The sequence below is a fragment of the Tenrec ecaudatus genome, chromosome 13 (assembly GCF_050624435.1).
Source record: "Tenrec ecaudatus isolate mTenEca1 chromosome 13, mTenEca1.hap1, whole genome shotgun sequence".
Classification (NCBI taxonomy): domain Eukaryota; kingdom Metazoa; phylum Chordata; class Mammalia; order Afrosoricida; family Tenrecidae; genus Tenrec; species Tenrec ecaudatus.
Window position 1 is genome coordinate 115,455,179 of NC_134542.1, and position 14,022 is coordinate 115,469,200.

General features: G+C 45.0%; 1 protein-coding gene across 1 annotated transcript in view; it reads left to right on the forward strand.

Annotated features, from left to right (window-relative positions):
* Positions 1-12,516: 12,516 nt before the first annotated feature.
* Positions 12,517-14,022, forward strand: part of DARS1 (aspartyl-tRNA synthetase 1) — an 83,447-nt gene continuing 81,941 nt past the window's right edge. Inside the window, exon 1 of the mRNA XM_075530025.1 lies at positions 12,517-12,750. Coding sequence (XP_075386140.1) covers positions 12,685-12,750 — 66 coding nt within the window. The 5' untranslated portion in view covers positions 12,517-12,684. The remainder of the gene's footprint in view (positions 12,751-14,022) is intronic.

Consider the following 14,022-nt stretch of genomic DNA (forward strand, 5'->3'; position numbering starts at 1 on the left):
TGTATATAAAACTCTTTCTTATACACATATGCTTGTTTATGAGTTTGTTTCTCTAGTCTACCCAGACTAACACATTATGGTAAGGAGAGTGGGGTGACCCAGACCTTCATTTCTGAGGGATCTGGGTCATTATACATCCTGTCAAGATTGGGTTGCTGTACCTTACCATTTACTTTAATCGCAGGGCATGGTGGCACTGAGAGTTGGCCTAAGGGATCTCCTGGATTCCAGACATCTTCTTCTTTACCTCCATTATGTAGCACCAGTCCAATGTCTTCTTGGTAATCAGGACAAATCACACCACTCAGTACAGTGACACCATTCCTGACCTGTTAATCCAAATGCATGAGAAGCCCAAAGTGACCAGGGGGAATTCTTAGCTGCCAGTTCAGTGGAATCTGTGCTGGGTTTCCAGGTGGGAGCGTTCCTTCCTTAGGGACCAGGACCTCCAGGCCTGAGGAACACAGGGTTGCTGGGACAGGAAGCAAAAATGCTGCAAGGGGATCACTAGGAGTAATAATGAGTGGTACCACTCCAGCTTCCACCCCTTGGCCCCTGGACCCATGAATTCTGACTATTGGAGACACAGCACCATAGATTGGCCACTGGTTTAGAGCATATACAGCTTCCTGGAGAACATTGCCCCAGCCCCGCAAGTTGCTGCCACCTAGTTGGCACCATAACTGTGTCTTTAGGAAACCATTCCATCGTTCTATCAAGCAAGCTGTTTCAGGATGGTGAGGAACATGATACAACCAGTGGATTCCATGGGAATGGGCCCATTGCTGCACTGCATTTGCTGTGAAGTGAGTTCCTTGATCTGAAGCAATGCTGTGTGGGATGCCATGCCGGTGGATGAGGCATTCTGTAAGTCTACGAATGGTAGTTTTGGCAGAAGCATTGCATGCAGGGAAGGCAAACCCATATCCAGAGTAGGTGTCTATTCCATTAAGAACAAAATGCTGCCCACTCCATGACGGAAGAGGTCCTATGTAATCAGCCTGCCACCAAGTTGCTGGCTGATCTCCCCGAGGAATGGTCCCATATCTTGGACTTAATGTTGGTTTCTGCTGCTGGGAAATGGGACACTCAGCAGTGGCAGTGGCCAAGTCAGCTTTGATGAGTGGAAGTCCATGTTGCTGTGCCCATGCATAGCCTCCATCCCTGCCGCCATGTCCACTTTGTTCATGTGCCCATTGGGCGATAACAGGAGTAGCAGAGGAAAGAGGAGGGCCAGTCTCCACAGCGCGTGTCATCTTATCCACTTGATTATTAAAGTCCTCCTCTTCCCCCTCCCCCCACTATCATGATCCCAAGTCTAGCTTGCAAATCTGGCTAGACCAGAGGATGTACATTGGTACAGATAGCAACTGGAAACACAGAGAATCCAGGACAGATGACTCCTCCAGAACCAGTGATGAGAGTGGCGATGCCTGGAGGGTGGAGGGAATGTGGGGTAGAAAGGGGGAACTGATTACAGGAATCTACATATAGCCTCCTCCTTGGGGGAGGGACAGCAGAGAAGAGGGCAGGGGGAGATATCAGACAGTGTAATATATGACAATAATATATGAATGATGAAGGGTTCATGAGGTAGGGGGGAGTGGGGATGGAGGGGGAAAACGAGCAGCAAATTTTAAGGGCTCAAGTAGAAGACAAAGGTTTTGAAAACGATGATGGTAACAAATGTACATATGTTCTTGACACGGTGGATGTATGTATGGATTGTGATAAGAATTGTACAAGCCCCCAATTAAATGATTTAGAAAAAATAAAAGTCCTCCTCTTCAGAGGTTATGCTTTGGTGAGCGTTCATGTGAGATACAATTACCTTTACTTTCTTGGCCCATTCAGAGAAGGCTATCCACATACCTCTTCCCCACACCTCCTTGTCACCAATTTTCCAATCATAGTCCTTCCAATTCCCTGACCATCCAACCAAGCCATTAGCCACAGCCCATGAATCAGTATACAGTCTCACATCTGAACAGCAGGTGCACTGCTCAAAGTTCTGCCCATTGGGAAGATTTCCCTTCACCACTGTCCTTTAGGGAGATCCCAGAAAGGGGATCCACTTACCAGTGTCACCTGTATATCATGCAGGGTTATCCATAAACCAAGCATGACCTTTCTGTTCTTCAGTTAAATTATCATAAGGAACTCCCCAGGAGGCCATAGGTACAGACTGGGAGAAAGAAGGTAATGTGACAGGAGTGGGGAGGGTGGGCGTTTGGGCCACTTCTTCATGCAGCTTACTTGTTCCTTCAGATCCTGCTTTGGTCTGATCTCATATATACCACTTCCATTTAACAATGGAGTGTTGCTGCACATGTCCAACTTTATGACTCTGTGGGTGAGAGAATACCTTGCCCATGATGGGTAGTTCAGGCCTCATGGTGACTTGGTGGCCCATGGTGAGGCATTCAGTCTCCACCAAGGCCTAGTAACAGGTCAACAGCTGTTTTTCAAAGGGGAAGTAGCCTGCAGAGGGTGGCAGGACTTTACTCCAAAATCTCAACTGTCTATGCTGTGATTCACCAATAGGGGTCTGCCAAAGACTCCACACTGCATCTTTATCTACAACTGACACCTCTAGCACCATTGGGTCAGCTGGATCATATGGTCCCAGTGGCAAAGCAGCTTGCACGGCAGCCTGAACCTATTGCAGACTCTTTTCTTGTTCTAGGCCCCACTCAAAATTGGAAGCCTTTCATGTCACGTGATGAATAGGTCAAAATAGAACACCCAGGTGAGGGATATGTTGCCTCCAAAATCTGAAGAGGACCACTAGGCACTGTGCCTCCTGTTTAGTTGTTGAGGGGGGCAGGGGAGAAGCGGCAGATGCAATAGCTTATCCTTCACTTTGGTAGGAATGTCTCAACATGCCCCACACCACTGGACCCCTAGAAATTTTACTGAGGTGGAAGGTACTTGAATCTTTGTTGGGTTAATTTCCCAACCTCTTGTACACAGATGTTGTACCAATGAATCTAGAGTCTTTGATAAATCCTACTTAGTGGATCAAATCAGCATAATGCCATCAATATAGTGGACTAGTGTGACATTTTGTGGAATAGACGGGCGATCAAGGTCCCTTCAGACTAAATTATGGCACACTGTGGAAGAGTTGATGTACCCCTCGGAGAGAGTTGTGAAAGTGTATTGTTGCACCTGCCAGCTGAATGTGTTACTCTGGGTAGACTAGAGAAACAAATTCATAAACACATATATATGTATAAGAATGAGTTTTATATAAAAGAGGAATTGAACATTGAGAAAACATCCCAACCGAGTCCAGTCCAAGGCCATAAGTCCAATATTAGCCCATATGTCTGACACCAATCAATAAAGTCCTCTTCAGACTCGCGAAACACATGCAATGAAGCCAAATGCAGGATGATCACAAGCAAATCGGTAGAAAGTCTTTGGGTCCGGTGGCACTGTAAGCATCTCAGCGCTGGCAGGGGTCTCTCTGTGGCTTCTCTGGCTTCAGAGGTCTGGTTGCATCCATGTGGCTTGTCTTCTGCAATGTCTCCCAGGGAGTAGCAGAAAGAGAGAGCTATCTTCTACCTCCAAGGAGGAAGTACCAGATTCCCCAGAATTCTCAGGCCATGCCCACACAGAAGTCTAATTGGCTATCTCCAGATTAACAGCCTAGACTCCACCCCTACACACTTAATCCTTAAATTGACTCCAGGTTAGGTGACTACTACAGCCCCCTTCCAGCACCATATCTATATGGCTACAACCCTCATGTCCTACAAATTGTTGTTTAAACAGCTCTAGCCTACCAAGGTCTGCCCTGACCACATTATTTAATATGACAATCCAACTCCATCTCTCTGCACCCAGTATGCCCCATCACTTTTACCTTGCTCACTTTTTTTTGTTTGTTTGCTTGTTTTTTTAATCATTTTATTAGGGGCTCATACAACTCATCACAATCCATACATACATCAACTGTGTAAAGCACATTTGTACATTCATTACCCTCATCATTCTCAAAACATTTGCTCTCTACTTAAGCCCCTGGCATCAGGTCCTCATTTTCCCCCTCCCGCCCCATTCCCCCTCCCTCATGAACCCTTGATAATTTACTAATTATTATTTTGTCATATCTTGCCCTGTCCGAAGTCTCCCTCCACCCACTTTTCTGTTGTCTATCCCCCAGGGAGGAGGTCACATGTAGATCCTCGTAATCGGTTCCCCCTTTCCAACCCACCCTCCATCTACCCTCCCAGTATCACCACTCAAACCACTGGTCCTGAAGGGATCATCCACCTGGATTCCCTGCGTTTCCAGTTCCTATTTGTACCAGTATACATCCTCTGGTCTAGCCATATTTGTAAGGTAGGATTGGGATCATGATAGTGTGGGAGGAGGAAACATTTAGGAACTAGAGGAAAGTTGTATGGTTCACCATTGCTACATTGCACCCTGACTGGCTCATCTCTTCCCTGAGTCCTTTCTGTAAGGGGATGTCCATTGGCCTACAAATGGGCTTTGGGTCTCCACTGCATACTCCCCCCACTCATTCACAATGATAGGATTTTTTTTTTGATGATACCTCATCCCTTAAGACACCTCATGATTGCACAGGCTGGTGTGCTTCTTCCATGTGGGCTTTGTTGCTTCTGAGCTAGATGGTCGCTTGTCTACCTTCAAGTCTTTAAGGCCCCAGACACTATATCTTTTGATAGCTTGGCACCATCAGCCTTTTTTGCCACATTTGCTTATTCACCCATTTGTCTTCAGTGATCGTATCAGAGAGGTGACCTTGCTCGATTTTTTTTTTTGTTTCTAACATAAATAAGGAGACCTGGTAGTATAGTGGGTGATATATTGAGCTGCTGACCTCAAGGTCAGGTGTTCAAGTCCAGTTGCTCCTGGGGAGAAGGATGAAGCATTCTGCTCCTGCAAAGACTTAGAGTCTTGGAAACCCAAAGGAGCAATTCCGTTTTGGTCTATAAAGTCATTAGGAGTCTGAATCAACTGAATGGCAGTGAGAGTGAGTGAACGTATTATAGAATTTACACATCTATTATCACTCTTATTTGCCTGCATCCCTTTTTTTAAAACAAAATATTCACAAAGGCCAAAATCTTTATCTACTTTGATTCCTGATATAGCCCAACTACCTAGACGAATGCCTGGCATATAATTCACTCACTGCCATGGTGTTGATGTGATTCCTGGTGACCTAATAGAATAAGTTAAACTGATTCTATGAGTTCCCTTGACCATAACTCTTTATGGGAGTAGAAAGCCCCATTTTTCCACAGGGAGAAGCTGGTGAATAATCACTGCTCAACAAGAGTTTCTATAATAGACTAACCCCTCCCCAAAAGATCAGAGCTTCTAGTCAGCTTTTTAGAAAGCATGGTGTCAAACTGATTATGCAGTGGACTGCTAACTGCAAAGTCAACAGTTTGAAACCACCAGCTGCTCTTTGGGAGAAAGATGAGGCTTTCTACTCCCATAGAGAATTACAGTCGATTAACAAGTGGCCATATAGCTCAGAAGCAACAAAGTCCACATGGAAGAAACACACCAGCCTGTGGGACCACGAGCTGTCGAAGGTATCAGGTATTAAGCGACAAGGAATATAAAACCATATCATTGAAAAGGTGGGTGAGTGCAGAGTGGAGACTCAAAGCCCAAAGGTAGCCAACTGGACACCCCTTGCTGAGGGGCTGTGGGGAGGAGATGAACCAGGCAGGGTGCAAGGTAGCAACGAAGAAACATACAACTTTCCTCTAGTTCTTAAATACTTCATCTCCCCCACTATCATGATCCCAATACTACCTTGCAAATCTGGCTAGACCAGAGGATATACATTGGTATAGATAGCAACTGGAAACACAGAGAATCCAGGACAAATGACTCCTCCAGAACCAGTGATGAGAGTGGTGATGCCTGGAGGGTGGAGAGAATGTGGGGTAGAAAGGAGGAATTGATTACAGGATCTACACATAGCCTCCTCCCAGGGGGAGAGACAGCAGAGAAGAGGGCAGGGGAAGACGTCAGACAGTGTAATATATGACAAAATAATAATAATATATGAATGATGAAGGGTTCACGAGGTGGAGGGATAGTGGGGAGGGAGGGGGAAAATGAGCAGCTGATATTAAGGGCTTAAGTAGAAGGCAAATGTGTTGAGAATGATGATGGCAACAAATGTACATATGTTTTTGACACAATGATGTATGCATGGATTGTGATAAGAATTGTATGAGCCCCCAATAAAATGATTTAAAAAAAAAAATTACAGTCTCAGAAGCCCACAGAGACTGTTCTGCCTTGCCCTATAGGGTCTCCATAAGTCAGAATAGACTCAATGCAGTAAGTTTTAACCTATGTAGACAGCTAATTATTCACCCAACAGTTGAGAGAGATCTCTGACATGGGAGACAGAGACCAAAACACATAAAGAAAAATGCAACTTGTAGGAATTGGACTTATCTAAAAAAAATTCAACCACTTTATTAATATGCTCAAAGAAGTAAAATAGATATTGCATACATGTAAAAAATAAGATCAGGAATGCTGTATTTTTTAAGAGGACCATTCTGAGAACAAGAAATTAGTCTTGGAAACAAGATATGATAAAATCTCAATGGAAAGATTAGAAGATAAAAATAAGAAATTCTCCCAAAACCAAGTAAAAAGTCATTGAATGGGAAAATGGGCAGAAATTATAAGAACATTTGAAGAGCCCCTCTGAAAGGGCAATATTTGAAGAATGAATAAGAGTTCAAGAAAGAAAACAGAAAGAAGAGAGAGCAGATGGGAAGAAATCATCAAAGAAACTTTTCAAGAAAATACCTCAAATACTAAATACCATAATTCTCCAGGAGAAAGGATAGTAACTGTCGAGTGCCAGGATGAATTTAGATTCACAAAAAGGGGCACTCTGTGAAATTTCAAAGCATCAACAAAGAGAAGATCTTGCAAACTCCCCCCTGCCCCCTCCCCAGTGTGTAAGAATCATGTTAAAAAGGAGCAGTACATCTTCCTGGCATGATCGCTGAAAACAAAAAGGGTGTACAAGCAAATGTGGTGAAAAAAGCTGATGTTGCCTGGCTACCAAAAGATATAGTATCTGAAGTCTTAAAAGTTTGAAGATAAACAAGCAGCCACCTAGCTGAGAAACAACAAAGTCCACATGGAAGACAAAGACAAAACGGGTGCATAAGCAAATGTGGTGAATAAAGCTGATGGTGTCCGGCTGTCAAAAGATAGAATCTGGGGTCCTATAGGAAGATAAACAAGCGGCCATCTAACTGAAAAACAACAAAGCCCACATGGAAGATGCACACCAGCCTGTGAGATCACAAGGCATCGAAGGAATCAGGTATTAGGCATCAAAGACCAAAAAATAAAAATCATAGCATTGTGGATGAGGGGAAGTGTGGAGTGGGGACCCAGAGCCCATCTGTGAGAAATTGGACATCCCCTTGCAGAAGGGCTGCAGGGAGTAGATGAGCCAGTCAGGGTACAGTGTAGCAATTATGAAATATACAATTTCCCTCTAGTTCTTGAATGCTTCATCTCCCCTACTATCAAGATCCCAATTCTACCTTACAAATCCGGCTGGACCGGAGGATGTACAATGGCACAGATTGGACCTGGAAATACAGGGAATCCAGGACAGATGAACCCCTGAGGACCAGTGGTGAGAGTGGCCATACTGGGAGGTTGGAGGGAAGGTGAGAGAGAAAGGGGGAACAGATTACAAGGTCTACATATAACCTCCTCCTAGTTGGACAGACAGCAGAGAATTGGGTGAAGGGAAATGTCATACAGCGTAAGATATGACAAAATAATAATAACTTATAAATTATCAAGGGTTCATGGGGGTGGGGTGAGTGAGAAGGGAGGGAAAAAATAAGAAGCTGATACCAAGGGCTCAAGTAGAAAGCAAATGTTTTGAGAATGATGATGGCAACATATGCACAAATGTGCTTGACACAATGAATGGATGTATGGATTGTGATAAGAGTTGTACAAGCCCACAATAAAATAAAAATTTTTAAAACTTCAGCTACATCTTCAACATTTAAATTTAAATACTGAAACAAATTTAATAAAATCTTAACATTTGTTCATTCTTGAAAGTCAAAAAGAGAGAGAGAGCAGGAGTCACAAGGATGCTTCCGAATTAACAGTGACACTGCCAGCAAGCAACTATGCAGAGCCTTAGAAATTGTGAAGGAAATGCTTTCCACATGAGAAGTAATCTAGTGGGTCCATATACATACTTCTAAGCCCCTCCCTGGGCCCTTACTAGAATAATTGAGAATGGGCATATCTGATAGTTGGTAGGAGCCCACATTGATTCCTGTCAAGGACACACAAGACAGGAAAGGCCAGGGTCAAGATCTGATGGACTACATAGGTGAAGATACAACAAGTCACTTTGAGATACAGACAGTTTGTTATTTACATAGGCAATGAAAAGAGACACAGCTAAATAAAAGGGGGAAAGAAAGAGAAAAAAAAGATATGGGGGGGGGGGAAGTGGGGAGAGCAGGGCACGAATCCACCCAAAGAAGAGGGAATTGTTTACATCTCCACAGGAGAGGGAGAGAGAGACCAAGCTTCAAACCAATGTACCAAGACATGAATACAACATACCGGCATGTACCAAGGAACCAAGAGACAGGTCTGCAAGGCTGGCCCCAATCCCAACTCAGAAGAATACACTTCAGAGGATAGCCCTGGGGCTACAACTTGGGGAGAAGAAAGCTGATGGTGTCCAGCTATTGAAAGATAAAGCATGTGGGTTCCTAAAGTCTTGAAGATAAACAAGCAGTCATCTAGCTGAGAAGCAACAAAGCCCACATGGAAGAAGCATACCAGCCTGTGTGATCATCAGGTATCGATGGGATCAGGTATCAGGCATCTAAGACCCAGAACAAAATCATACCCAATGTGAATTGGGGTGGGGGTGGGGTGGCATGTAGTGGAGACCCAATGGCCATCTGTAGACAAAGGGACATCTCCTCACAGAGGGGTCACAGGGAAGAGATGAGCCAGTCAGGATACAGGATAGCACCAATGAAACACACAACTTTCCTCTAGTTCTTTGGTGCTTCCTGCCTCCCACTATCATGACCTCAATTCTCCCTTACAAATCAGATTAGACCAGAGCATGCACACTGCTACAGATAAGAGCTCAAAACACAGGGAATCCAGGATAGATAAACCCCTCAGGGCTAACAGTGAGAGTAGAAATACCAGGAGGATTAGAGGAGGGTTGCGGGGAGAAAGGGGAAATCAATCACAGGGATCAATCTGGAACCCCCTCCCAGGGGGACGAATAATAGAAAAGTAGGTGAGGGGTGATGGAGGACAATGTAAGATATAAAAATAATAATCTATAACTTATCAAAGGTTCATGGGGGCGGGTGGGTGGGGGAGGGAGGGGGGAGAAATGGCGAGCTGATATCAGGGGCTCATGTGGGAAGAGAATGCTTTGAAAATGATGATGGTGGCATATGTGCAGATGTGCTGACACACTGGATAAATGTATGGATTGTGATAATAGCTGTAAGATCCCCCAATAAAAGTACGGGGGGGGGGAGGAGAAAGAAAGGAAGAGGTACAAGGAGCCTGCTCCCTGTGATCCTTGTCCCATTTACTGAAAAGGATGACATGGAAACAAAAGTAATAGTGACTAAGAACATGGCATCTGGCACCTGAACACAAGTGTGTCCACTAAATGGCTCTGAGGCCACAGCAAGTTACTTAACCTCTGTGTGAGTATGACTCAATTTCCTCATAGGTAAAATAAAGATTACTATCGTTTCTACCTTAGAGTGTTGCTGTGAGAATCAAATTTTGTGGGTTCTGTTTTATGTGGCAAGCATGTTTGGCACACAATTGCCCTGTGTTTGCTGATGTCATTAATACTATTGCTTGTTCACTGTCACTCATTTCTCAGCCCATCCTGACTCCACCACTTTCCCATAAACAGTAGTTGCCACTTAAGTCCACTGATCTCTATGTTGCTAAATCCAGTAGCTATGTTTCAATGATCCTTTTACTTGACATCTAGGGTATATAGCTGACAATGGAGGCCCTCTACTGAGAACAGTCCCTTGCCTGCTTATGACACACCCAGGGTTTTCTTCCTACCTCTCAAGTGGCTTCCAGACTGCCTCCTTTACAAGTTCATCCTCTTTCCTCCTGCACTTGACCTAGTGTTGGCATTCCTGAGACCTCATCTGAAGCCTTCACATCTCACCCTATTTGCTTTCCCTAGAGAAGCTCATCTTTGACCAGGGCTTCAGTGACCACCTACCTGCAGGTGTTTCACCTGTCTTGGTCCAGAGCCCAGACCACTCTGCAGTACTCCAGACCCTATCAGGCTGAGATAAACCCACCCAAAGAGACACTTTCATATTACTAGCTACTAAACAGCTACCCCCACAGCATTTTCTGCATCTGCTATTAGATGGTAAGCTCCACAGAGTAAGGAGCATGTCTATGTTCCCACCATTGTATCCCAGGAGCCAACTGCGGTCTCCTACCACTCCTTTAACAACCCGACTGTGCTCCTTTGTGCCGATCTAAAACTTAACAGGGGACCTTTGACAGAGTGCAAAATATACCAGAGGAGACAGCATTGTACCAAGCCCTCAAATTACTTTTAATTGCTGAAAACAGCTTATCAATGTTCCTGTTGTTAGGTGTGGTCAAGTCAGTACCAACTCATAGTGGCCCCACATGTGAAGAAACAAAGTAAGGTCTGGTCCCCTGCTTTCCTCACACGCATTATGTTTGAGTTTCTTGTTGCAGCTACTGTGTCAATTCATTTCATTGAGGTCTCATCTCATAGGGCAAGTGAAAATACCATGGCTTAAGCCAGGTGCCCCTCAGTCTTTAAAGTACCATCTTTGTTTTTTAACTCTTTAAAGAGATCTTTGCCAGCAGATGCACCCATTGCAATATGTCATTTGATTTCCACACTGCTGATTCCATGAGCACTCAGTGTGGATCCAAGTAAAAGGAAATGTTTGACAACTTCAATCTTTTCTCCTTTAGTTTGATCTTCCTTATGGGCCCAAGTGTGATCATTTTTGTTTTCATGTTTTCAATGTGTAATCTATGTTGAAGGCTATAATCTTTGGTCTTCATTCTTAAGTGCTTCAAGTCCTCTTCACTTTCAGCAAGCAAGGTTAGGTCACCTGAGTATTGTAGGATGAGCCTTCCTCCAGTCCTGATGCCTCCTTCTTCTTCATAGAGTCCCGTTGCTGGGATTACCTGCTCAACGTTCAGATTAAGTAACTACGAGGAAACGACACAACTCAGATACACACACCTTTCCTGATTTTAAACTGTGCATATCTCATTGTTCTCTTTGAAAGACTCTTTCTTGGTCTATGAGCACAAATTACCGTTCTGGAATTTCAATTTGTCACAGTGTTCTCCATCATTTGTTATGACCCACAAAGTCAAATGCCTTTGCATAGTAAATAAAACAGTTCTCTGGTATTCTGTTTTCAGAGAATAGATTCATCTGACATCTGCACCGATAACCCTTGTTCCTTTAAAAACAAACTAATGTGGGCAGATTCAGTCTGACAAATCAAAACTATGCAATGCTGCAAACAATGTAGCAGGTCTAAGCAATAAATGCAAACGTGTGTGTGGGGGTTGCTATTTATACTTTACTTAAACTGGGTTGTTGCCATGTGCCACGATGTCTATTCCGAATCATAGAACTGCCCCCACGGTTATCCAGGCGATAAACTTCATGAGAGCAGAAATCCAATTCTTCCTGCCCCTCCTCCCCAGCAGTCACTATATTCCATACAGTGCTGTAGGTCGTGACCCCGGGGTCGGGGGGGGGGGGTTGTGGAAAGACCCTTTCACAGGGGCTGCCCGATTCATAACAGTAGCAAAATTATGAAGTAGTAAAGAAAAAAATTTTATGGTTGGGGGTCGCTGGGCATTAGGAAGGTTGCGAACCACTGCAGGTTAGCCGAGCGAGCTTAACCATTATACCAACACGGCTCCTATCACTTGAATGTCAGTACCTAAGCAAGTGAACCACCTAAACGCAGCATTTCTGAGTTCAAGCGACTTGCGACGAGGCCTTGCAGGACCTGAGTGCGACACTGCTTTGAAAATAATTTTTAAAGTAGACAGGTAAGTTAAACGGAGGAAAATCCGAACACGGCGTCGGTTTTTTTCCTGTACAGTCTGCAATTAATGCAGAAAAGGGGTGTTAAAACACGAAAATGGAGGCGAGCAGAAGCCACGGAGAACATACCAGAGTAAATGACCTCATTCCGACTGTCCTGAGACCTCCAGCTCCACCTGCTATCCAGAGGTCCCGCCCCCTGTGACAGTCTCGCGAGACTAAAACGAATTCTCGGGATTCTCTCCGTCCCAGGGAGTCTTCCAAAGGGGCGGGACAGAGGAGGAGGAGGAGGAGGAGGAGGAGGAGGAGGCGCGTGTCCGACCGACCGCCCACGTTCTACGCTCCGGGATATCGCGATACCTACAGATCTCGCGATCTTTCGGCCGTCCGGACTCTCCACGCGGACACCGAGCGCGTGTGCCGGGAGGACGGAGACTGTACGGCAGGGAGAAGCCCCTTGGGCCTGCTGTACGGAAGCCTGCGAGGGAGGGTTTTGACCGCTGCCCCTGCGTTTTCCGGTCCCGTTTGTCCCGATGCCCAGCGCCAGCGCCAGCCGCAAGGGTCAGGAGAAGCCGCGGGAGATCATGGACGCGGCAGAAGTGGGTTTCCTCTTTTTCGGGCCTGGGGAGACCGATCCCAGGCGTACCGTTCTCGGGGAGGGACCGGGGTGAGCGGGCCCCTCCCCTCAGGGCCCCTGTCAGTACTTTGCCACCAGCTTGCGGGCCTCGCGTCCGGGCGCCCAGAGTTCCCTTCGGGGCCCGTAACCGAACAACTTGACCCAACGCTCCCGGGACTGCATTTCTTGGGGATTCCTGGGCCTGGAAGTCCGGTCCTACAAGAAGCGTGTCCTTGGGGCTGAGTAGCATGAAGCACGACCCGCCCGGAAGTAGAGGCCGCACTGGGACGTGCACGTCTTTCACGTAATATACTCTTCTGGAAATTTTTTAATATCCCATGATCATGGATATTTACTCAGCCCTCGTGGTCGTAATGTTTTGGAAGTCGTGACCCCTTTCCGGAGGACAGCGTCAAAGGACACTTGTTGTTTACGTGCTTTTCATTGACCCAGTACAGAGGGAAGATTGCAGAGAACCCACTTGAGATGAAGTGGCCCGCAGTCACATGTAATCCACAACACCCAGGGGTGCTTCCCAGAAATGAATGTTTGAAATCATCTTAATGGTTGTGTGTGTGCCGTAGGAATATCGAACCTTAACCTCTGCTGCCCATCACCTCATTTGTCTGTTGAGGAATTCTGATTTGTGCTAAAAGATAATATACGCAAGGAATAGATCAGCTGGAAGGAATAAGATATGCCGAAATAAACACCACTCTTCTGAAATAACCTGTCTATGCTATCTTCAGGTTATTTGGTGTGATTCCTACTAGGGCCCTGGTACCTTTGTTCTTAACATATATATATATTTTTTTTAATAAAAAATTTCCTCCCATCAGTGGTGAAATGGGTTACACTATGGACTACTTTCCATTCTGTGGAATAAGAATGAGGCTTCTTACTCCCGTAAAGAGTTACAGCCTCGGAAATCCACAGGGGCAGTTCTACCTTGTCCTATAGAGTCCCTAGGAGTCAGAATCGACTCGATGGTAGTGAGTAGGGAGTACCAAAATATGCTTCCTTTTTTGGCTGCCATCATTACAAAATTCAATATCCTTAAGACTTAAAGGATATCAGTGGTTGCTCTGGCTTGACAAGGTAGTTGTTTTATGCAGAGCCTAAATTGCCTTAAAAATGTAAAAAGTTATTTTAATAGTAATCTGGTCAATTATTTAAATTGGATTGTAGCAGAGTTATATCATTTGTAGCTACAAGGATCTTAGGAAACCTTTCTAGAGATACAGTAACATTAAAA